Raw genomic sequence first — 23,608 nt, 5'->3', positions numbered from 1 at the left:
AACAGACTCGCCAAGGCAAATAGCGCCTTTGGAAGACTACACAAAAGAGTCTGGAAAAACAACCAACTAAAAAACCTCACAAAGGTTAGCGTATACAGAGCCGTTGTCATACCCACACTCCTGTTCGGCTCCGAATCATGGGTCCTCTACCGGCATCACCTACAGCTCCTAGAACGCTTCCACCAGCGTTGTCTCCACTCCATCCTCAACATCCATTGGAGCGCTTTCATCCCTAACGTCGAAGTACTCAAGATGGCAGAGGTCGACAGCATCGAGTCCACGCTGCTGAAGATCCAGCTGCGCTGGGTGGGTCACGTCTCCAGAATGGAGGACCATCGCCTTCCCAAGATCGTGTTATATTGCGAGCTCTCCACTGGCCACCGTGACAGAGGTGCACCAAAGAAAAGGTACAAGGACTGCCTAAAGAAATCTCTTGGTGCCTGCCACATTGACCACCACCAGTGGGCTGATATCGCCTCAAACCGTGCATCTTGGCGCCTCACAGTTTGGCGGGCAGCAACCTCCTTTGAAGAAGACCGCAGAGCCCACCTCACTGACAAAAGGCAAAGGAGGAAAAACCCAACACCCAACCCCAACCAACCAATTTTCCCCTGCAGCCGCTGCAACCGTGTCTGCCTGTCCCGCATCGAACTTGTCAGGCACAAACGAGCCTGCAGCTGACGTGGACTTTTACCCCCTCCATAAATCTTCGTCCGCGAAGCCAAGCCAAAGAAAGAAAAAAGAAAGACGGAATATTAGGTGTTGCTCCTCCAATTAACAGGTGGTCTCCGTTTGGCAATGCACGAGGCCATGGACAGACATGTTGGCATGGGAGCGGAACACAGAATTGAAATGGTTGGTGTTACGAGCTCAGAGGACCCCAAAACCCAGCATTAATAGATATTCATCAAGAGAAATGGTTACTTAAACAAAAGTTGCTTTTAATTATCTTTAAACATGAAAACAGGATCAAACTTTAACTTATTACTATTAATTTAACTAACCTAACTTAATCCCCTTCTAATTCTAAGCGCGCATGTATGTAATATGTGTATAAGTTCAGAAAAGTTTTTTGATTCACAGTCCAATTCACTCCTCACTCCTCCAAGTTCATCGGTATCAGGCAATTCTTATACTGTGCACAGAATTTAACATTGACCAGGCTTTGGTGCTTGAAAAGTAAATAGTTACTGCTCAGGAAGGTTCTTGTCGGTTCTCAGAGAAAAATTTGTTGTTTTCTGGACACAAACTGATCCCTTCTAATCAGCCACTCCAGTGTCTTGCCAAGACAACCTCAAATTGCTTCAAATTGATACAGAGTCTGACATTACCCTAATATCAAAGAAAACAGAATTGATTGGTCAGCCAGAGGAGACTGCAACCAAAAGCATAACCTCTTTCTTTCAGGTCACTACAGAGTTCCTTTTTGTTTCTCTTATTTCAAGTGAAACATTAGGCAGCCAGACCTCTTCTCTTGTATGGACCAAAGGGCTTTGACTAAGCTGAACTAAGCACTCACAACCCGTCTTCAAAATGTTTTTTTTTTCCACAAACTTGCCAGTTTGTCCTGTTCCAGTCCCAACTGCTGCTGAACTGAATTTTCTCTCTCTCTCTCTCTCTCTCTCTCTCTCTCTCTCTCTCTCTCTCTCTCTCTCTCTCTCTCTCTCTCTCTCTCTCTCTCACACACACACACAGAAAACCCTGTTTTACTCTCTCTGCTTGCAAAACCACATGACCCTGTCCCTGTTAGAACAGCAGGCAGCTCTCAGACAGATTGCGGCTCCATACCTAATCCTACAAGTTCTTTCATCTGTTGCTTTTCAAAACAACAATCCATTAGTGAAGTCCCTTGGGCACTCCCCAAAGCTTTTGCAAAGGTATTCAGAGCTGGCCTGTCTAGCTTGAGCAGAGCTCCAGTATTTTAAATGAGATCTGTTCTGAAATGTTTGTATGTGACCTACACTAAAAAAAACCTGCCACACTTTATCTCCCCAAATCATATCTATGTACAATACAAAATCCAACATATTCAGTCACATTGGCCACTTGAAGATGTCTGTCATTGTTACTGAATATGTGAAGATGTTCAGCAATAGAGTAGGTTAGATGAGTACATGAATGTGAGGGGGTTGGAGGGTTATGGGCAAGGGAGTAGGTAGGTGGAACTCGTGGAGTTTTACATAAATCAGTGCGGACTAGTAGGGCTGATATGGCCTGTTTCTGTACTGTAAATGTAATATGGTTATATGTGGTTATAACAACATTGTTTGTTCATCAAAAACCATCACTTTATTATCATTGTTGCTGATACTAGAGCCTTGAAATTGAAATGCACCTACTTTTAGCACAATTCAAGTTTTCCTATGATAAAATTGGTCAAAAGCAAATATTTATCAATGTTAAGATGATTTACACACAGAAAGGAAAACTAAAATGTGGCATGCAGGGTTCACAAAAGACATAATCAATGCTGTATACAGTAACTACTAACACATTGCTGCCCAGCATGGCAAACAGCTGCCAACAAAACAAACTATCATTGATGTGGAGGACAGAGTCTACAAAGAAGGAAATTTATCCTGATTCACTAAAGGAGAGAGAGGAATTCTGATGGAATATAAGGTACCAATGAGGCATCTGAGATACCTACCAAGAGGGAGATCCTGTGTACCATAATACATTGATTGCTCCACCTTTAGAGAATCAAATTCTATTGCTGATTAAATGGTCTGAGTTACTAATTAAGGCCTTTTACAGGTACATGAAAGCAGATGGTATCTGCCTGCATCTGTGGATGAGTGCAGAGTCTTGTCATGAACTAGGGAATCAGTAATGAGAAAACAAAGGATTAAGGTAAAATGGGAGAGATTTAACAGGAACCTTGTTTCACAGAGGCTGGTGGGTTCCCGCAATGGGCTGCCAGAGGAATTGGTTGATGCAAATACTAATGCAATGTTTAAGTTAAAAAAAAATTGGGCATATACATAGATAGTTGTCTTCATTACATTGTTTGGCAGCATCTGTTGAAAGAGAAACAGTGTCAACATTTAAGGTCAAACAATATTTTTTTAATATTCTAGCATCTGTAGTTTTTCTTATTATTTTCATCCCCTCTAATAGAGTTGTGTCAATAGTGTCCTGCAAAATACATAGTTTAGCAGCTAAATGGGAAAAAAATGTTTAATGTTAGTTCTTGTAGTTGTAAGCATGGTAAGAATTTTGAGTAGTCCACAGTCACCTTTGAGGGTTCCCATTCAGATCTCCTGATCTTTGTAGAATCTACATTTAGATCGAGAGAATGTAACATAATGTGCCCCTAGTTTCACTGAAACTATCCACACAGTTGCTGTGTGGAACATTGCAGTCAATTCATGTCAGGATAGGCGGAAATATGTGATACGTAGCAAACAATGTGATCATTTTCAAAATGCATGCTGAGAAAGTGTCAGGAATGTTAGCAAGAATCGTGCACAGAAGTGACGTATAATTTCACAACAGATGCAATTATGATCACTAGAGTGATCAACAATAAAATCTGTTTTGGATCATGTAGCTCTTCAATAAAAATCCACTATGTTTCTAACCTTACCTATTTAGTCCAAATGTATTGAATTATTTCAGTTCTGGAAGGCTTCCAGATCAATTGGGGAGAGAACTGTTAAAAAAACAGATTTTTAAATATTTTTATAAAGCACTGTTAACTGTAATAATGAGGAAAACAAAGTCTCAAACAGTTTAAAAAAAATGACCCAGAAACAACCGACTACTGAAGAATTTGGGCCTACCTTTGAGATGGAGCCTAGAGACTCGATTTCTCACCATCCTCATCCACAGAGGCTATCTTCGGGAAAGGTACAGATGACTCCAGCGCTGACTCCTCGGAGTGCTGGTGAAAATGGCGCTGGAGCCTGGAGATGTCTTCCTTTGGACAAAGTAGAATAACCGTGCATGTGCAAAACTTCACGCTTGCGCGTTATATCAAGTTCGGCCCGTGGTGTGGAGAGGACCGATCTATCGCTGGACCACTGATGGAAAGGACCAGACCCTGTGGACGGGTCGAGATGCAGTCACTTTCAACAGAGGAAGAAGGTGAAGTCATCAGTGGAACTGAAGAAGAGGAAGTCTATCCTGGCACAGAAGAAGAGGAAACTGTGATATACAAGGGTAGGCCCTTATCTAAATATGTTCAGGAGAAGGCTGAAACTTCTCATTATCCAGATCCTGCAGTTCAATTAGATACTTTGTCTAAGCAAATTGAAATTACGTCAAAGCAAATGAATAAAGGTTTTTTACTGGTATGAAGGAAGAAATGCTAGCCATTATGTCAATGTGGCAAAATGTGTGAAGCTGGTGGATAAAGTACCAGATAAAGTGAAGAAGATTGAAGAGGATTTTCATGATTGGCATGACGATGTTAAGCAATGTAAAGAAAGGGTGGAACAGATGGAGGATTCTTCTACTGGTTGGGAAATACAACAAAATGATTTATTAAAGAAGTCGTCGAAGGAATAATGTTAAAATTGCTGGACTACCTGAAGATTTTGAAGGTGTAGACTCAGTACAATTTTTTCAGAAATGGATTCCTGACATTTTGGGAAAGGAATATTTTCCAAATGGTTTAGAGCTGGATAGAGCTCACAGAACAATTAGAAAGAAGCCCTTTCCTGGACAACCGCCATGCTCTGTATTAATCCGTGTTTGCACTATCAAGATAGAGAACTGATTTTATGGGTTGCAGTTCAGAATCCAAAAAAAAGTCAAGGTCCTTTGGTGGTGAAGAATAATAGGTTTTTTCTATGCAGATTTGAATCAAGCTGTTATTAAACATCGCAGTCATAATTCAGTCATATTCAGAAAGGATATAAATTTGCTTTTCGAAACCCTGCAATTCTTAAAGTTTTTAAATGGAGATTTTCAATCCCAGTTTTTTACTAATGATACTGAAGCTCTTACATTTGCTAATTCTTTGCCTGATAATATACAGAAGAAAAGTCAAGAAAGTCTTTCTCAACAATTCAAGCTGGCTCAAGAGGAGAAGAAGAATGGTGTGTAAGAGAGGGAATGTCAACAGTTGGTTGAAATTGACACTGATGATGATTTGGAGGAGGCTCATCATATTTGAAATGATTTATTTACTGTTTTTTTTATTGTTTGTTCTGTTCAGGGGAGGTGGTTTTGTTTGCTTATCCTTCCGAACTTATTGGGCACTTTGTGGCATTAGTCATTTCCCGTATAATTGAAGGAGGTAGTTCTGTGGTACAGAACTTTTTTTTTGTTGGGGTTATTCTTTTGTGGGATTTCTTTTTCTTTTATTCTTCCTTTTGAAGAGATGTTTTTTTTTGTATATTGACCATGGATTGGAGGCCCACTACATGTGGCATGAAGATTTTTGAGGCAAATTAAGATGATAACTAATATAAATTTTGCTAATCCAATTAAGAGAAAAAGAGTTTAGGCTTATATTAAAAAGTTGAAAATTGATACTGCTTTTTTGCAAGAAACACATTTAACTGAGAAGGAACATCTGAAATTAAAAAGAGATTAGGTTGGTCAGGTTATAGCTTCTTAATTTATTCTAAAGCAAGAGGTGTAGCTATTTTTATTAATAAGAAATTATCATTGAAATTGGAATCCGTAATTGAATCAGTTGGTAGTTGTAAATTGTAAAATTTATTCTGAATCATGGCTTTGATGAACATTTATGCTCCTAATATAGATGAGAAATTTAAGTTAGATTCTTTTCTTAATTTGAATCACGCATATGAAGGACATTAAATCCTAAAGACAAAGATTTTTTTGTTTTATTCATTTCGACATGACTCTTGTTCTAGAATAAATTTATTTTTGTTATTGGCACAATTACAAGATCATGTTGTATCAGCTGAGTATAAGAGTAGAACATTGTCAGATCATTCTCTTGTAAAAATTGGTACTACGTATCGATGGAGATTTAACTCTTGTTAAAAAATGTAGAATTCTGTAATTTTATAAGGGATCAAATACAGCAGTCCTTGAAAATAAATATGGATTCAGTTAATAGTAAATTTGTTGTAAGGGATACTTTAAAGGCATATTTGAGAGGACAAATTATTAGTTTTACATCTAAAATTAAGAAACAATATTCATCTAAAGTTAATAAATTAGAGAAGGGGATTGAAATTTTAGAAAAAAGTTTATAACAGAATTCAACAGAGATTAAAAAAGTATGTTTGATTAATATGAAATTACGATATAATACATTACGAACTTATAAATTGGAGAAGTTATTACAAAGAACTAAACAAAGATATGAATTAAGTGAAAGAACTCTAAATGTTTTAGCTTGGCAATTAAAGATGGAACAAGTTTCAAGAACAATAAATGCTATTAGAAAGAATTCAATTATTACATATAAACCTCAAGAGATTAATGATGTATTTAGGGAATTTTATGTAAAATTATATACTTCTGAATCAGATAAAGATTAAGTTAAAATTGAAATTTTTTTATCTGATCTTCATTTTGTGACAGAGGTGTTTGGGAGAGAAATTGGGAAAGATTTGTTAGTGCAGGTCACACACAAACAGTTTAAAACAGAATTTTTGCGAGAGTTTTGCAGAGTGCTCACAGACTCATGATGGGCTGCTGTTCGCAAAAAGTAACAATATAGCAACATACAGCAGCAGCTTTGTCTGAAAAACAGTTTGCTGTCTGGAAGAACATGTGATCTTTTCAGGCAGAGGCAGAGCAGCTTTGCTCTCAGAGTGGGAGGAAGTGAGAGAGAGGAGAAACAGAGACTTTGGTTCCAGAGGGACAAGCTGGCAAGCTTTGGAAGACTGCCTGGCCAAAGGAGAGGACTGGCTGTCTGGTGTTTCCCTTGGAATAGGAGAAACAGAAAGGAACTCTGTGGTGACCTGAAAGAAAGAGGTTATCATCTGGAGAAAGAGGGCAAGTATCGTTAGCAAGACACTGGAGTGGCTGTCCTGAAATGAGAAAACTCTCTCTCTGAAAACCAACAAGAACCCTCCTGAGTGGTAACCATATACCTGTTAAGCACCAAAGCCTGGTGAACTTTATTAATGCTAACTTCTGTGCACAGTACAAGAATTGCCTGCAACCAGTGAGATTGGACTGTAAACCAAAGAACTTTTCTAAACTTATATACACATTACACACACGTGGGCTTAGAATTAGAGGGGGGTGGGGGGGTTTAAGTAGGTTAAGTAAGTCAATAGAGATGAGTTAAAGTTTGATTCTGTTTTCATGTTCAAAGATCATTAAAAGAAACTTTTGTTTAAGTAACCCTTTGTATTGGTGCGCATCTATTGCTGCTGGGTTTTGGGGTCCTCTGGTCATAACAATTTACCTTTTTTGAGTAGTGTGGATATTAAAGAATTGGATCTTCCCTTTACTTCTAAAGAGATTATAGAACCACTTCGGTTTTACTTCTGAATTAAAAAAAAAAATCAAGATTTATTAATTCCACTATTGATGGAAGTATTGAAACAGGCGATGGAGGTTCATTCTTTTCCAGATTTATTTTCTCAGGCAATTCTTACATTTATTCTTAAAAAAGATTGGGACCCTTTGAAAACTAGATCGTATAGACCTTTTTCTTTCTTTCTTTGGCATGGCTTCGCGGACGAAGATTTATGGAGGGGTAATGTCCACGTCAGCTGCAGGCTCGTTTGTGGCTGACAACTCCGATGCGGGACAGGCAGACACGATTGCAGCAGTTGCAAGGGAAAATTGGTTGGTTGGGGTTGGGTGTTGGGTTTTTCCTCCTTTGTCTTTTGTCAGTGAGGTGGGCTCTGCGGTCTTCTTCAAAGGAGGTTGCTGCCCACCGAACTGTGAGGTGCCGAGATGCACGGTTTGAGGCGATATCAGCCCACTGGCGGTGGTCAATGTGGCAGGCACCAAGAGATTGCTTTAGGCAGTCCTTGTACCTCTTCTTTGGTGCACCTCTGTCTCGGTGGCCAGTTGAGAGCTCGCCATATAACACGATCTTGGGAAGGCGATGGTCCTCCATTCTGGAGACGTGACCTACCCAGCGCAGTTTGATCTTCAGCAACGTGGATTCGATGCTGTCGGCCTCTGCCAACTCGAGTACTTTGATGTTGGAGAAGAAGTCGCTCCAATGAATGTTGAGGATGGAGCGGAGACAACGCTGATGGAAGCATTCTAGGAGCCATAGGTGATGCCGCTTTAGTTGCCCATTCAGAGCCAGCTCTTCAGCATTTGACATCAAGTTTTGCGGAAACTGCCAAAATGTTTGGCCTGAAAGTCAGCCTGATGAAAACTGAGGTCCTCCATCAGCCAGCTCCCCACCATGACTACCAGCCCCCCCACATCTCCATCGGGCACACAAAACTCAAAATGGTCAACCAGTTTACCTATCTCGACTGCGCCATTTCATCGGATGCAAGGATCAACAAGGAGATAGACAACAGACTCGCCAAGGCAAATAGCGCCTTTGGAAGACTACACAAAAGAGTCTGGAAAAACAACCAACTGAAAAACCTCACAAAGATTAGCGTATACAGAGCTGTTGTCATACCCACACTCCTATAGACCTATTTCATTGTTAAATGTTGATTATAAGATTGTAATGAAGGTTTTATCAAATAGATTGGCAAAATACTTACCAAGTTTGATTCATTTGGTTCAGGCTAGATTTATTAAAAATCACTATTCAATGGATAATATTGTGAAATTGATTTTTTTTGTTTAATATTACTCAGGTGGAATCCAACCTACCAATGGTTATATCATTGGATGCAGAAAAGGCATTTGATAGAGTAGAATGGAGTTTTTTTTTAAAGTTTTGGAAAAATGTAAATTAGGGCCAATATTTATTGGTTGGATTAAGGCTTTATATAAAAATCCTATTCTAGAGTTGTGATGAATAGACAGTTATCTTTACCTTTTGCATTGAATAGATCTACTAGACAAGGCTGCCCTTTGTCACCAGCTCTTATTGCATTAGTTTTTGAACCTTTGGCTCAGATGATAAGGGAAGATAATAATATTAAGGGTATTAAAGTGAAGTCTGATGAATTTTAAATTATTTTATTTGCAGATGATGTTTTGATATATTTAACAGAACTTCAGAATTTTTTAAAATGATTACATGATAGGTTGGAACAGTATGGTGAAATATCAGGTTATAAAATTATTTGGTAAAGAAGTGATATCATGCTATTAGCAGAAGTGGACTATACTTCTTGTAAACATATAGTTAAATTTAAATGGTTGGACCAAATTAAATATTTAGGTATAAAAGTAGATAGTAATTTTAGTCATTTGTATGAATTAAATTATTTACTATTGCTTTATAAAATTAAAAATGATTTGAATCAATAGAAAAATTTACCAATTACATTAATAGAAGAGTTGATTGTATTAAGATGAATATTTTTCCTAGGATTCAGTATTTTTTTCAATCTATTCCTTATAAGATTCCTCAAACAATTTTTAAAAATTTGAATTCTATTATGAGAAAGTTTCTATGGAAAGATAAAATGGCAAGGGTATCTTTACAAAAATTAACCTGGAAATATGAATAAGGAGGTTTACAGCTTCCAAATATTCAAAATTATTATAAAGCAGCACAATTAAAGTTTATTAATAGAATGTTTATTTGTAAAAGTAATCGGACTGGACAAACATTGAATTATCTCAAATTGATGAGAAGAAAATGGATTATTTTATTTATAAATAGAATTCTAAGTTATTATGTAATATTATTCACTTATTTTTATGCATTTAATGGAATTATGGAATAAAATAAATGATGTGATAGGTACTCAAGTGAAAATTTCAAGTAAATACCTTATATCAAAATAAGATTTTTTCCTTTTCCACTTAATAATCAACTTTTATAAATTATGGCATCAAAAAGGAATTAAATATGTACAAGATTGTTATGAAGCAGGTTATTTTATTTATTTTCAAAGAATGAAAGAAAAATATGAAATATCATCAAATACTCTTTTTAGTTATTATCAAATTAAAGCTTTATATTGGATAATTTTGGACATACTTTGCAGCTACCTAGACAATCTAAATTTGAAATTTTACTTACAGATGGTGGGAAGAAGGGATTTATATCTGAAATGTATTTATTATTTCAGAATAAAATGCCTAAGTTAGATTTGCATAAATCTAGGGTAAAATGGGAAAAAGATTTAGGAATAATTATTAATTAAGATTTATATAAAGTTAGTATGACTAAAATTGTTAACGTGAGTTATTGGTTGGTTCATTACAGTTTTATACATCAATTATATTTAACTCCAGAAAAAGTAAGGAGATATAATTTGATTTCTTCAGATTTATGCTTTCGCTGTCAGAAGGAAGTAGGTTATTTTTTACATTCTACTTGGTCATATGAAATGGTTAAACCTTTTTGAAAACAACTTAAGGATTTTTTAGGTTAAATTTAAAGTGAAATAAGTATTTTGTTAAGTAATATTAAGAAGTTGAGTTTAGAATTAAAATTAACTAGATTTCAAATTGCATTTTTAAGATTAACATTGGATGTAGCCAGAAAATGTTTAGTGATAACTCGGAAAAATGAAACTGATTTGAGTATACATAGATGGCATATGGAATTGAGGTCTTGTATTCCATTGGAAAAATAACATATAATTTACAAGGTAACTTTTTTTAATCATAAAATTTGGAGCCCTTATTTGAATCATATGGGCTTAAAATTTTGAATTCTCTGACCACATAGTTGTGGTGAATCTCTAATCCATGGTAATTAATTAATTATTATGTTATTCTGGTTTACATCTCCTCTTTTATTTCTTTCTTTTTCTTTTTCTTCATGGGGGATAAGTTAGTTATTATTGGGGAGGGGTCATATGGGAGGAGGGTGGGTAGTCAGGCATGTAGTTTGTTTTATTATTACCATGTTTTTTTATTATATGTATTAATTGTTTTTAATGTATGTATCATGATTTTTAATAAATAAAACATTTATTAAAAAAAAAGAGGAAGAATTCCAGATCAAAAATCCAGACATCTCAGTACTAATCCAATAAATTGCATCAATGTACCATATCAGTTGGATATAAGCCCACCCTCTGCTGGACATCATGACGCCCATAACCCTGTGTGTCAGTAGCCATGTTAGTCTAATAGAAGTACAGGATGAGAAAGCATCACGTCTCCCGAGTCTTAATTGTGTGAGGACATACACAACAGCGGCGACGAGGAACAAAATGAACCCTAAGCATACTCCATGTACTAACAGTGAGAAAGAAAACAACTACCTAACAACCCCAACAAATTTCTGCCAAAAGATCAAAGTGAAAGTGCGCCAAGATGGTAAAGGGAAAGTTCGGGGAATTCAACAAAGTAGAAGAAAGTTGGGATAACTACACAGAACAGTTTAACCACTACTGCATGGCCCAGAATATTGTGGAAGGTCCAGTAAACATGCCCTCTTCCTCAGTATAATGGGCAACAAAACCTCCTTAAGAACTTGTTGACCCCAGAGGATCCAGGGTTGAAGACATTCAACAAATTATGCACAGCTCTAAGGAATCATTTAAGCCCCAAACCACCAGTTAAGGCAGAAAGGCAATAATTCTATTAAAGGAGACAAGGACCAGGAGAAACAGTATGTAAATACCTGGCATCGTTGGGCAAACTGGCGGAACACTGTCATTTTGAGCAGTTTCTAAATCAAGCACTGTGAGACAGATTAGTGATGGGGCTGGCAAATCGACAAGCAAGGCAAAAATTATTAGGAATGGTGGATCAAGACGTTACAGATTGCATACAGAACTGCCTGCAGCTCTGAAATGGCAGATAAAAACTTGGATGTGGGTTAGCCAGACCTACTGGTCAGGAGGTCTTTCTGCCAACAATGCTTCTGTTGTGGAAAATACAACCACCGACGAGAAAACTGTTTCTTCAAAAATTCTAAATGCAACCATTGCAAAACAGAAGGACATATCAAAGTTAAATGTTCACTTCTAAAGCACAGGTGGCCTGCAAATAAACAGGCAACTGAAGTCAAAATAATTGCAGAGAGAGAGAGGCAATCTAGCAACGATGATAATAACAGCCCAACGGCTGACTTTCAAGTTCCTGAAATTTCAGCTCATGAGATATTACACATCCAAGGAATAAATGGAGGAAACACTGCAATCATTATTCAGCTAAAAATAAACGGACAACCCCTGAAAATGGAGTTAGACACAAAGGCAGAGGTATTCCTAATGCCGTTACATGTAAAGGAACGCTTGCTACCACTCCTCCCGGTAAAAATAACTCTAAAATCTGTTATACGTGACAGAATCAAAGTGTTTGGAAAATGTAAGGTCCAAGTACAATACAAACAACAGCAACCAAAAACACTCTCTCTCTCTCTCTCTCTCTCTCTCTACTTCGTAGATACCCAGGGACTAGCATTCTTCAGAAGAAACTGGCTACCACACATTCCCCTAGACTGGCTGGAAATCGGTCCAATACTAAATATAAGCCACACGGACACCTCCCAGCCGGAACTCAACCAAATCCTCAACAACCACACAGTGGTTTTCCAACAAAAAATGGGGGAAATCAAATGTATTCAAGCCAAACTGGAATTAAAAGATAATGCAGAGCCAAAATTCTTCAAAGCCAGAACAGTCCCATTTGCTATGAAAGGAAAAATTGAAGCTGAATAAAACAGACTAAAACATGAAGGCACATTAGAACCAATAAAATACAGCGAATGGGCAGCACCCATTGTACCCGTACAAAAAGCAAAAGGTGAAATTCGCATTTGCGGCGATTATAAGGTCACCATCAATCCATCGCTCAAAATACCCGAACTATCCAATGCCCAAGGCAGAAAAATTGTTCCAAGCACTAACGGAGAGCAGAAATTCACAAAACTAGATTTGTCACAAGCATCTGAACAGATAGAATTTGACAAAAAAAATCAAGGGAAATATGTGACAATCAATAACCATCTGGGACTATTCACTTATACATGCATGCCATAACAAAATAACAAATGTGTCTTCATGCCCTCCTCAGTAACATACCTTGGGTTTAAAATCGACAACAAGGGGGTGCAAATGAATCCAGCAGGAACAGAAGCCATTCGCAAGGCCCCATACCCAACAAACAAATCGGAATTACAGTCCTTCCTAGGACTTGTTAATCACTACCAAAAACATATCCCTAATATATGTACACTATGCAGCCCACTGAACCAATTACTCAAGAAAGATCAAACATGGTATTGGAATACAGAAACCAAAAACAGTCAATCAACTAAAGGAATACTAACATCGACAAATAAGGTGCTGATCCACTGCGACCCTAGTAAAGAAATTGCACCAGCCGTGGATGCTTCACCAGTGAGACCAGGAGCGGTACTATCCCAAATCTCAGAAAAAAGGTGAGCAACCAGTAGCTTATGCTTCGCGAACATTAACCACAAGCGAATGTAATTACATTCAACTAGAAAAAGATGGATTGGCAATAATTTTTGGTGTAAAAAAAAAATTTCCACCAATATCTCCACAGAAAAAAATTCAACCTGATTACAGACAACAAGCCTCTTAGTTTAATCCTGGGGCCACATAAAAGTAAACCAGTATGAGCTGCAGCCAGAATTCAAAGATGGGCCATGGTACTAGCAGCTTATAACTATGATATAAAACATAAACCAGGAACACTCAACGACCATGCAGATGCCTTATCACGCATGCCGTTATCCGAGAGAGAACAACAAGAAGAAATTATTAAATGGAGAGCAGAGGCAGCATCCATCAACCAAGAACAACTTCAACAACTGCCCATTACAGCCCAGATGATCGCAAAGGAAACCTGAACATAGGCAACATTAAGCAGGATCCTATACTTCATCCTTAATGGGTGGCCTGAATCTGAAGTCATTCCAGAAGATCTAAAACCTTATCACACACATCGCCGTGAACTATCAGTCAAAGAAGGATGTTTACTATGGGGTACCCATACATTTATTCCAGGCAAATGGCAAACTACCATGTTATCAGAACTGCACCACAACCATTTGGGAATGGTACGAATGAAAACACTGGCCCGGATACATGTCTGGTGGCCCTCCATAGACAGAGACTTTGAAACAACAGTAAGAGAATGCAAAGAATGTCAGCTGATGCAGCCAAAAATTCCGCAAGCTGAAGCTAACCCAGGGAAATGGCCATCCAAACCCTGATATCGGATTCATGTAGACTTCGCTGGACGAATCATGGGTGACACTTTCCTAATAGCTATGGACGCACACTCCAAATGGCCAGTAGTTTCACAGCTGAAAAATACCAAAGCAGATCGCACGATTGACTATCTACGATCTATCTTTGCCATTTGCGGATTGCCTCATGAATTAGTTACAGACAATGGGCCTCAATTTACGTAAGATTTTCAAAAATATATGCACGACAACAATATCAGACATATTTTGTCCACACCCTACCACCCAAGTACTAATGGGGAGGCCATAGACAATAGATGCTGGAGTAGGCCAGATGGCCCGTCGAGCCAGCACCGCTATTTATTGGATCATGGCTGATCTTTCTCTTTCAATAACCAATCCCAGCCTTATCCCCTGCCCACAACAGCGTTATCCAACTCTCTCTTAAATCTATCAAGCGAATCCACCCCCACCACCCTCTATGGCAATAGATTCCACAACTCACTGGTAAAAAAATTTCTCATCTCTGTCTTAAATGGCCTTCTCTGTATTCTTAAACTATGCCCTCTAGTTCTAGTCTCTCCCATCATTGGGAACATGTACTTGATTTCACCCTGTCAAGCCCTTTGATAATCCTAAATACCTCAATCATGTCTCTCCTCATCCTTCTAAACTCCATCGCGTATAATCCCAGTCTTTCTAATCTATCCGCGTATGACAATCCTGCCATCCCAGGAACTAACCTTGTAAATCTGCGCTGCACCCCCTCTAAGGCAAGTATGTCCTTTCTTAAATATGGGGACCAGAACTGGACACAATACTCCAGGTGAGGTCTCACCAGGGTAAGAGGGCTTCTCTACTCCTATACTCCAATCCCCTCTTTATGAAAGCCAACATACCATTCGCCTTCTTCACCACTTGCTGAACCTGCAGGCTAGCTTTCAATGACTGATGAACAAGTACGCCCAGATCCCTTTCCATTACCCCACTCCCTAGCTTAACTCCATTTAAATAATTCTCTGCTCTTTTGTTTCTGCCTCAAAAAAGCAATGAAAACCATGAAACTTCTAAATGCCTCCTGGACACACAAAATCGCAGATTTCCTATTGGGATACAGAAACACGTTGCATTCTACCACAAAACGCACCACAGCAGAACTATTGTTTGGCCAGAACCTCCAGACCAAGCTGTCCACAGTTCATCCAGGTCTGGGTCTCCGATTGCAAAAAACATAATCACCACAGACCTCACCTAGAACATTGGAAGTGGGCGAGAGAGTTCTGGTACAAGATTATAGACAATATAAAGACCCATGCATGGTAGGAGTATCTTACAAAAATTGAGGCCCTGCTCATACTCTGTTCTAGTGGGGGACAGATTGTGGAAGCGACACATTGACCAATTACAAGCATTGACTGACTCTAAAATCCTTGAACTGCCTCATGAACTGGAGGAGGTAGAATCAAATTTGCCGTGGCTTGCCACAACTACCCCACCCCTCAGACTGAGTGGGTGGGAGGGGGAGAGACCATTGCAGAGCCAAGCAGTCCAGTAACTGAGACACGCAGCCAGGAGGGCAGCAAAGAACGGCAGTCACCGCTAAAGGTCACCAAAGGTGGGCAGTCGCTGCCAACTCAACTGCTGACCCAACTATCTACAGGTCCCAGCAAAGACTGGCACAGCAAACCATGAACACTTTAAGGTCTATGTGCCCTGATTATTATTAAATACTTTCCCTTTTATAATTAAGACTACTCATGAGATATATTTTAATTCTCACTTGTAGTCCTGGGCCCGATGTAATCTTATTAGTTCGAAAGGGCCCAGTCAGCATTTACTGCACGGGGTGGGGGAAGAGTGTTGGGTGCTGGACATCATGACGCCCACATCATGATATAACTCCTCCATATCCTGTGTGCCAGTAGCCATGTTAGTCTAATAAAAGTAAAGAATGAGAAAGCATCACGTCTCCAAGTCTTAATCGTGTGAGTGCATACACAACAATATCCATTTGTTGCGACCAAATTTATTTATTTAATAGTGCAGCCTGAAACATGAAACAGAAGCTGGAGATACCTGAGTAAGAAACTGAAAATTTACCAAAGGTCTTAATGTGGCATGTATTCAGAGTGCCAAACTATCAACTACTGCACATTCAACAACAGAACAAAAGCTGTGGAATCTCATTTTAAAAAACTCAACATTTTCATCTTAATTACATCATTTGGGCGGACATTTATGTCTAATATCACATGACTACCACATGAAGATGAAATGTAAAAAACCAATCTTTTTTGCATCAAAGCGGCATACTGCACATTTTCTGCTGAAAATAATTCAATTTGGGAAAACTACTTTTAGTTCAGAAAACTTGCATTTATTAAATTATGTTTTAATTTAAACATTTTACCATTTGCTTTGATGTATTAGTTTTACTCTTTTCTTGATAGGACCTATCCACTCCATGACAGTTCTCAGATTTTAACCATTCGAAACTCATCATTTGCTCACGAGATTAGTGCTATCTGGGACTATTATCAACGGGAGCATCAAAATTGGCGTGTTATTTATGGACAGCACAGCAAGTGGTGGGTGTGGCTAAAAGCACTAGAAGAAGTTAAAGTGAGTGTTAAACAAATTGAAGTATATCTGGAAAGAATACACGAAGGTAAATAAATTAAATGTTCTGTACAATATTCTATAATTATATTGCATCCTCTACTTTTAAGTTTTATTTTTCTTTATTAATGGAAAACAAATTAATGTTTCATTTGGTCAAATTCTCCTTGAATAAAAAAAATAGAAACAGGAGTTAGAAAATATTATTTGACTCATTTAATCCTGCTTTGCTATTCAGTAAAGTACATGGTTGATCCATTTCCATATAATTTCTATTGTAGAGCTTTCAAGAAATGTTACCAATCCTTGAATTTGTTGTGATGCAAAAAGCAAATTTTCAATTATATCCACACAAAATGGTAAAAAAGCAAAAAATATAGAATTGTGAACATTTTATAAACTGACCTGTGCAACAATTTCATTTACTGTATTTATTAGTAATATAATTCACACATGTTCTAAATTTACTAGAACAATTAAAATACTGGATTTCCTATATTACTGGTGCTGAACATCTGGAAATCTGTCACTTGCTTTGCAAATAACCCTATAACAATTACAGTACAGAAGCAGGCCATATCGGCCCTACTAGTCCACACTGATTTAAGTGAACTCCACTAGTTCCACCTACCTGCTCCTTGTCCATAACCCTCCAACCTCCTGACATCCATGCACTCATCCAGCCTCCTCTTAAATGACAAAATTGACCCTGCTGCATAACCATTCCAGAAGGTCATTCCACTCAGCCACCACTCTGAGTGAAGAAGCTTCCTCTCATGTTACTTCTAAACTTTGCCCCCCAACCCTTAACTTACGACACCTTGTTCCAATCTCTCCAACCCTCAAGGGGAAGAGCATATTCACATCTACTTTATCTATCCTCCTCATAATTTTAAATACCTCTACCAAATCCCCCCCTCAACCTTCTATGCTCCAATGAATAAAGACCCAGTCTACTCAGTCTTTCTCTGTACTTTAGATACTGCAATCCAGGCAACATTTCAGTAAATCTTTTCTGCACCCTCTCTACCTTATTGATATCCTTCCTATAATTTGGAGACCAGAACTGCACCCAATATTCAAAACTTGGCCTCACCAATGCCTTGAACAGTCTCAACATCACCTCCCAGCTCCTATATTCTATGCTATGATTTATAAAGGCCAGCATACCAAAAGCCTTCTTCCACTTTCAAAGAATGATGAACCATTATTCCAAGATCTCTCTCTGTTCCTCTGCGTTCCTCAATGCCCTCCCCTTCACTGTATACGTCCTGTTTTGATTATTCTTCCCAAAATGAAGCACTTCAGACTTATCTACATTAAACTCCATCTGCCACCTTTCAGCCCACTCTCCTAAGCGTCCAAATCCTTCTGCAGTTCACAAAAACCATGTTCACTATCCACAACTCCCCCTAATTTTGTATCATGTGCATATTTACTCACCCAATTTACCACCCATCATCCAAATAATTAATGTAAATGACGAACAACAAGGGACCCAATACCGATCCCTGAGGCACACCGCTCGTCACCGGCCTCCATCCTGACAGACAGTTGTCCACCATGACTCTCTGGTGCCTATCTTCTAGCCACCATTGAACCCATCTGACTATCTTAACATTAATCCCTAGTGCCTGAATCTTCCTCACCAACCTTCCATGTGAAACCTTATTGAAAACCTTACTGAAATCCAACTAGACCACATATACTGCTTTACCTTCATCATCCCTTCTGGTCATTGCCTCAAAAAATTGAACAAGATTTTTCAAACATGACCTTCCCCTCACAAACCCATGTTGGATGTCCCTGATCAATCCCTGCCCCTCTAGATACTTATGCGTATTATCTCTAAGAATACTTTCCATTAGTTTACCCATCACTGATGTCAAACTTACTGGCCAATAATTGCTGCGCCTACACCTGGAGCCCTTTTTTTAACAGAGGAACTTCATTTGCAATATGCCAATCCTGCGGCACCACACCTTCCTCCAGTGACTGTTGAAAAATCACAGCTTTTTCCTTCCTGACTTCCCTCAAGGTCCTGGGGAAAATCCTGTCGGGGTCTGGAGACTTATCCACCTTTATATACCTCAAAAGTTCCAACACCCCTTCTTTCCTAATCCCTATGTTTTCCATAATTACCCCTTTTGCCTCACTTATCCTACACAATTCCATATCCTTTTCCCTAGTGAATACTAACGAGAAGAATTAATTCAATATTTCCACCATCTCATTTGGCTCCTCACACATTCATCTGCTCCGATTCTCTCGTGGACCAATTCTATCCCTCACTCTCCTTTTGCTATTCACATATTTGTAAAAACCTTTCAGATTTACTTTCATCTTATTTGCTATAGCCACCTCGTACCTTTTTGCTTTTCTAATTTCCTTCTTAAGCCTCTTTCTACAATCTTTGTATCTTTCAAGCATCTTGTCCATATCTTGCTTCCTGTATTTAATATAGGCCTCCCTTTTATCTCGCACCAGTTTCTTAATCTCATCTGAAAACCACGACTCTCTTGAACATTTGGCCCCGCCCTTGATCCTAACAGGAACATAAAGATTCTGCACCCTCAGAATCTTACCTTTAAATGCCCTCCAATTCTCCTCTACCTCATTCCCAAAAAACAAATTGGCCCAAACCACTCCCTGCAAATCCCTTCCCACACTCAAAAACCATCATCGGACCAGACCTATCCCTCTCCATAATTATAAAATGGATTCTTGATTCCGCATCAGAAGACATTAAGCAGTCTGGGTCCTTGCTGATCATCAACAAAAGGCCACTCAAGCCTGCATGCTTAGTTCCTTGCTTTATTCCCTCTATACCCATTGCATAGCCTAGTTCTGCTCCAAAGGAATCTTTAAATTTGTTGGCTGGATAACATGTAATGATGAATCAAAATATAGGATGAAGATAGAGAATCTGGTTGTGTGATGATAGAACAAAAATCTTACACTCAATGCCACCAAGACCAGAAGCTTTAGGAAGGGAAGTTTGAGGAACCTTCATTGGCAAGCCAGTGGTGGACAAGATTCCAGTTCCATGATGTCCACATATCAGAGAACCTCTCCTGAGGCCAGCACATTGCAGCAACCATGAAAAGACACACCAATGCCTCTACTTTCTAAGGAGTTTGAAGAGATTTGGTATGCCATTTGTGATGGATGATATCATATTTTTATTGTATATAGATATGTATTTGAAGGAACTAGATTGAGAGGGTAGTGTAGGTCACACACAAACACAAACACTTCACAAAATTGATCTCATTTAAAATGCAAGAGATTTGATCAAACCAGACACTCCGGGCCCATGGCCTTTGTAAAGACAATAAAAACTGCTTTGCTAGAGGTTTTCATAAGGAGATGCAAATAGAAGAACCCGAGCTCAAGAGGTTTCACAAGTAGGTGTTAATTGGACATGCTGTGGAATAACGGATCATTGTTTTGAAAGCAACAGATGTTGAGTCTGGCGCCGCAATCTGTCTGCTTGCAGTTTGCTGTTCTAAGAAGTTCATGTGGTTTGAGAGAGAGAGAGAAAACTGGTTTCTGCAGACATGGCAAGCTGGCAGCTTGTTGAAACCCCATTTTGAAGATGAGTTCTGAGTTCTGAGTTCAGCCTGCTGAAAACCCTTGCAGTCCATACAAGAGGAAATGGCTGGTAGAGTGTTAGACTTGAAATAAGGGTGACCTGCAGAAGAAGAGGTTATCATTTTGGCATGTGTTGACCAATACAAGGTTGAACTTTGAGTCTTGAAGGGTTCCAGCTCTAAACATTGACCTCTTCTCCCACTGGTGTTGCTTGACCCATTGAGTTCCTCCAGCAAATTGTCTTTTACCCCAGATTCCAGTATCTGTAGTTTCTTGTGTGTCTCCAGGTTTGAATGATGTTTATGCCTTGGATACCTTTCCAGGCTGATAGACTCAACTATGTGTGTTGGGTTTGGACCAGGTGTCAGAAAAATTATACTTTCATGCAGAGGTTAGGTTTAGATCAGCCATTGTCCAGACAGGTTGTGATCAGACTGTGCTTAAATTTTATACCCAAGCAAATTTCTTCTTATTAGCACCAACACTGTGCAACATAAATTTGGTATAAGGTGTTATTTTACAAATCAAAATGATGGAATATGTAATTTCTCACAAACAGGTAAAGCTGCCAGAATTGCTGGTCTGTGCATCACACCCCATGAACTGCAATCTCGCCTTGGAGAGTTTGGGCAATACTGTCCTGTCACCCTTCAATTACTTGGTGAGCTGCAAGACTGCTCTCTCGATCCTTCATTGGAATTTGCAGCAGAATTCAGAGGACACTACTATAAAATGGCTTCAAAGGAGGCTCTGGATGTAAGCATGTTTGTGGTATTGAGATGAGCCAGTTTTCCTCTGCCTCCATTAATAATACTGAACAAAAGAAACAGAATATTATTTAAAATTCTGTCATCTTTACTTTCCTGTAGCTTGCACATCGAAAAAAATGTTCAAGGTATGCCTGCAATATTGTCACCATTTTCTTAAGTTTTGTATTAATCTGCTGGTTTCCACACAGATATGTAGAATTTTACATTAATTCTTTTCTTTCTTTTCTTTGGCTTGGCTTCGCGGACGAAGGTTTATGGAGGGGGTAAAAGTCCACGTCAGCTGCAGGCTCGTTTGTGGCTGACAAGTCCGATGCGGGACAGGCAGACACGGTTGCAGCGGTTGCAGGGGAAAATTGGTTGGTTGAGGTTGGGTGTTGGGTTTTTCCTCCTTTTCCTTTTGTCAGTGAGGTGGGCTCTGCACTCTTCTTCAAAGGAGGTTGCTGCCCGCCAAACTGTGAGGCACCAAGATGCACGGTTTGAGGCGATATCAGCCCACTGGCGGTGGTCAATGTGGCAGGCACCAAGAGATTTCTTTAGGCAGTCCTTGTACCTTTTCTTTGGTGCACCTCTGTCACGTTGGCCAGTGGAGAGCTCGCCATATAACACGATCTTGGGAAGGCGATGGTCCTCCATTCTGGAGACGTGACCCACCCAGCGCAGCTGGATCTTCAGCAGCGTGGACTCGATGCTGTCGACCTCTGCCATCTTGAGTACTTCGACGTTAGGGATGAAAGCGCTCCAATGGATGTTGAGGATGGAGCGGAGACAATGCTGGTGGAAGCGTTCTAGGAGCCGTAGGTGATGCCGGTAGAGGACCCATGATTCGGAGCCGAACAGGAGTGTGGGTATGACAACGGCTCTGTATACGCTTATCTTTGTGAGGTTTTTCAGTTAGTTGTTTTTCCAGACTCTTTTGTGTAGTCTTCCAAAGGCACTATTTGCCTTGGCGAGTCTGTTGTCTATCTCATTGTCGATCCTTGCATCTGATGAAATGGTGCAGCCGAGATAGGTAAACTGGTTGACCGTTTTGAGTTTTGTGTGCCCGATGGAGATGTGGGGGGGCTGGTAGTCATGGTGGGGAGCTGGCTGATGGAGGACCTCAGTTTTCTTCAGGCTGACTTCCAGGCCAAACACTTTGGCAGTTTCCGCAAAGCAGGACGTCAAGTGCTGAAGAGCTGGCTCTGAATGGGCAACTAAAGTGGCATCGTCTGCAAAGAGTAGTTCACGGACAAGTTTCTCTTGTGTCTTGGTGTGAGCTTGCAGGCGCCTCAGATTGAAGAGACTGCCATCCGTGCGGTACCGGATGTAAACAGCATCTTCATTATCAAAACAACTGGACCTGAAACATAAATTCAAAGACTCTTATCACAGTCCACCAGTAAAGGACAGTTACCAAGCAAATGGGCTGTTTCCACCCTGGATGTCTTAAATATGTAAAGAACTCTCATTTTACAAGTCGGGCATCTTCTATGATACTCCACTTATGGCACATAATTTGTACAAAAGATTTGGGAAGGAGGGGTGAGTGATGTTCCACAGACCACCCTGACTTTGAGTTCCTCTTGTTGACACATACTAGTCTGGCTAATCCAGTTAAATTTCTAGTGATTTCCTCCTCTCCCATTCCAGAATGTTTTGGTGGAAAAAAATTATGGATGATAGATTTCACATGGTTGTTTTACCACTGTACATTCAACAAAATTAAAATGAAGAAAATTAAATTCATGGAATGAAACAGAAACAAGTCTGAGTTTTCAAAGAAAAGATCATCAAAATCTGAGCTCCTGGACTTACACATATGGAAAGATGAAACTGCCAAACTTCTGGACCAAAGTCCAGGAATAGAACTCAATATTGCTGAGATTCCTCCTGCATTTATGATGGATAATTAGCTCTCCAATCTTAAAATCCTGTAGCAAACCTAATCAGGTGTGATTACTCCACGACTGTTGATTAGCCTATGAGGGGATCAGCTGTACTGGATTGGGTGTTGTGTCATGCACCCAAGATGATCAGAGATCTTAGGGTAAAGGGAGCATTAGGGGGAAGTAACCAAAATATGATTGAATTCAATTTGAGATTTAACTATCAGAAAATAGTCAGATTTGTCAGTATTTAAATGGAGTAAAGGGAATTACAGTGGCATGAGAGAGGAACTGACAAAAGTAGATTGGAAAGGGGCACTTACAGGGAAGATGGCAGTGCTGCAATGGATAGAGTTTCTTCAGGAAATGGGGAAGATGCAAGAGAAATGCATACCAAAAAAGAAATAGTTGAATGGAAAAATGTCACAACTGTGGCTAATTAGAAAAACCAAAGCCAACGTGAAAGCAAAAGTGAAGAAAAACGTTAGTGAAAAGATAGAAGACTGGGAAGTTTTTAAAAACATACAGAAGGTGATTAAAAACATAAGGAGGGAAAAGATGAAGAATATGAGTAGGTAAAAAATAATATCAAATAGGAT

General features: G+C 39.2%; 1 protein-coding gene across 17 annotated transcripts in view; it reads left to right on the top strand.

Annotated features, from left to right (window-relative positions):
* The window catches only part of ak9 (adenylate kinase 9), a 371,922-nt gene that overhangs the window by 297,079 nt on the left and 51,235 nt on the right, over nt 1-23,608 (top strand). For 12 of the 17 annotated variants that reach the window (XR_011340758.1, XR_011340759.1, XM_069887555.1 and 9 more), the window contains 2 exons: nt 16,612-16,829; nt 20,934-21,130. The exons of 1 other annotated variant lie outside the window; for it this stretch is intronic. Coding sequence is in view for 14 of the 16 variants with exons in the window: in XM_069887555.1 (XP_069743656.1) it covers nt 16,612-16,829; nt 20,934-21,130 (415 nt within the window). In the remaining 2 variants the exon portion in view is untranslated. Of the gene's footprint in view, nt 1-2,757; nt 2,854-10,507; nt 10,638-16,611; nt 16,830-19,690; nt 19,923-20,933; nt 21,131-21,243; nt 21,270-23,608 lie in introns of those variants that run through there. 4 more of the 17 variants (XM_069887564.1, XM_069887565.1, XM_069887566.1 and 1 more) reach the window with 4 other exon arrangements.

Source organism: Narcine bancroftii, chromosome 6 (genome assembly GCF_036971445.1).
Source record: "Narcine bancroftii isolate sNarBan1 chromosome 6, sNarBan1.hap1, whole genome shotgun sequence".
NCBI classification, from domain to species: domain Eukaryota; kingdom Metazoa; phylum Chordata; class Chondrichthyes; order Torpediniformes; family Narcinidae; genus Narcine; species Narcine bancroftii.
This window is presented reverse-complemented; position numbering and strand designations above follow the sequence as displayed.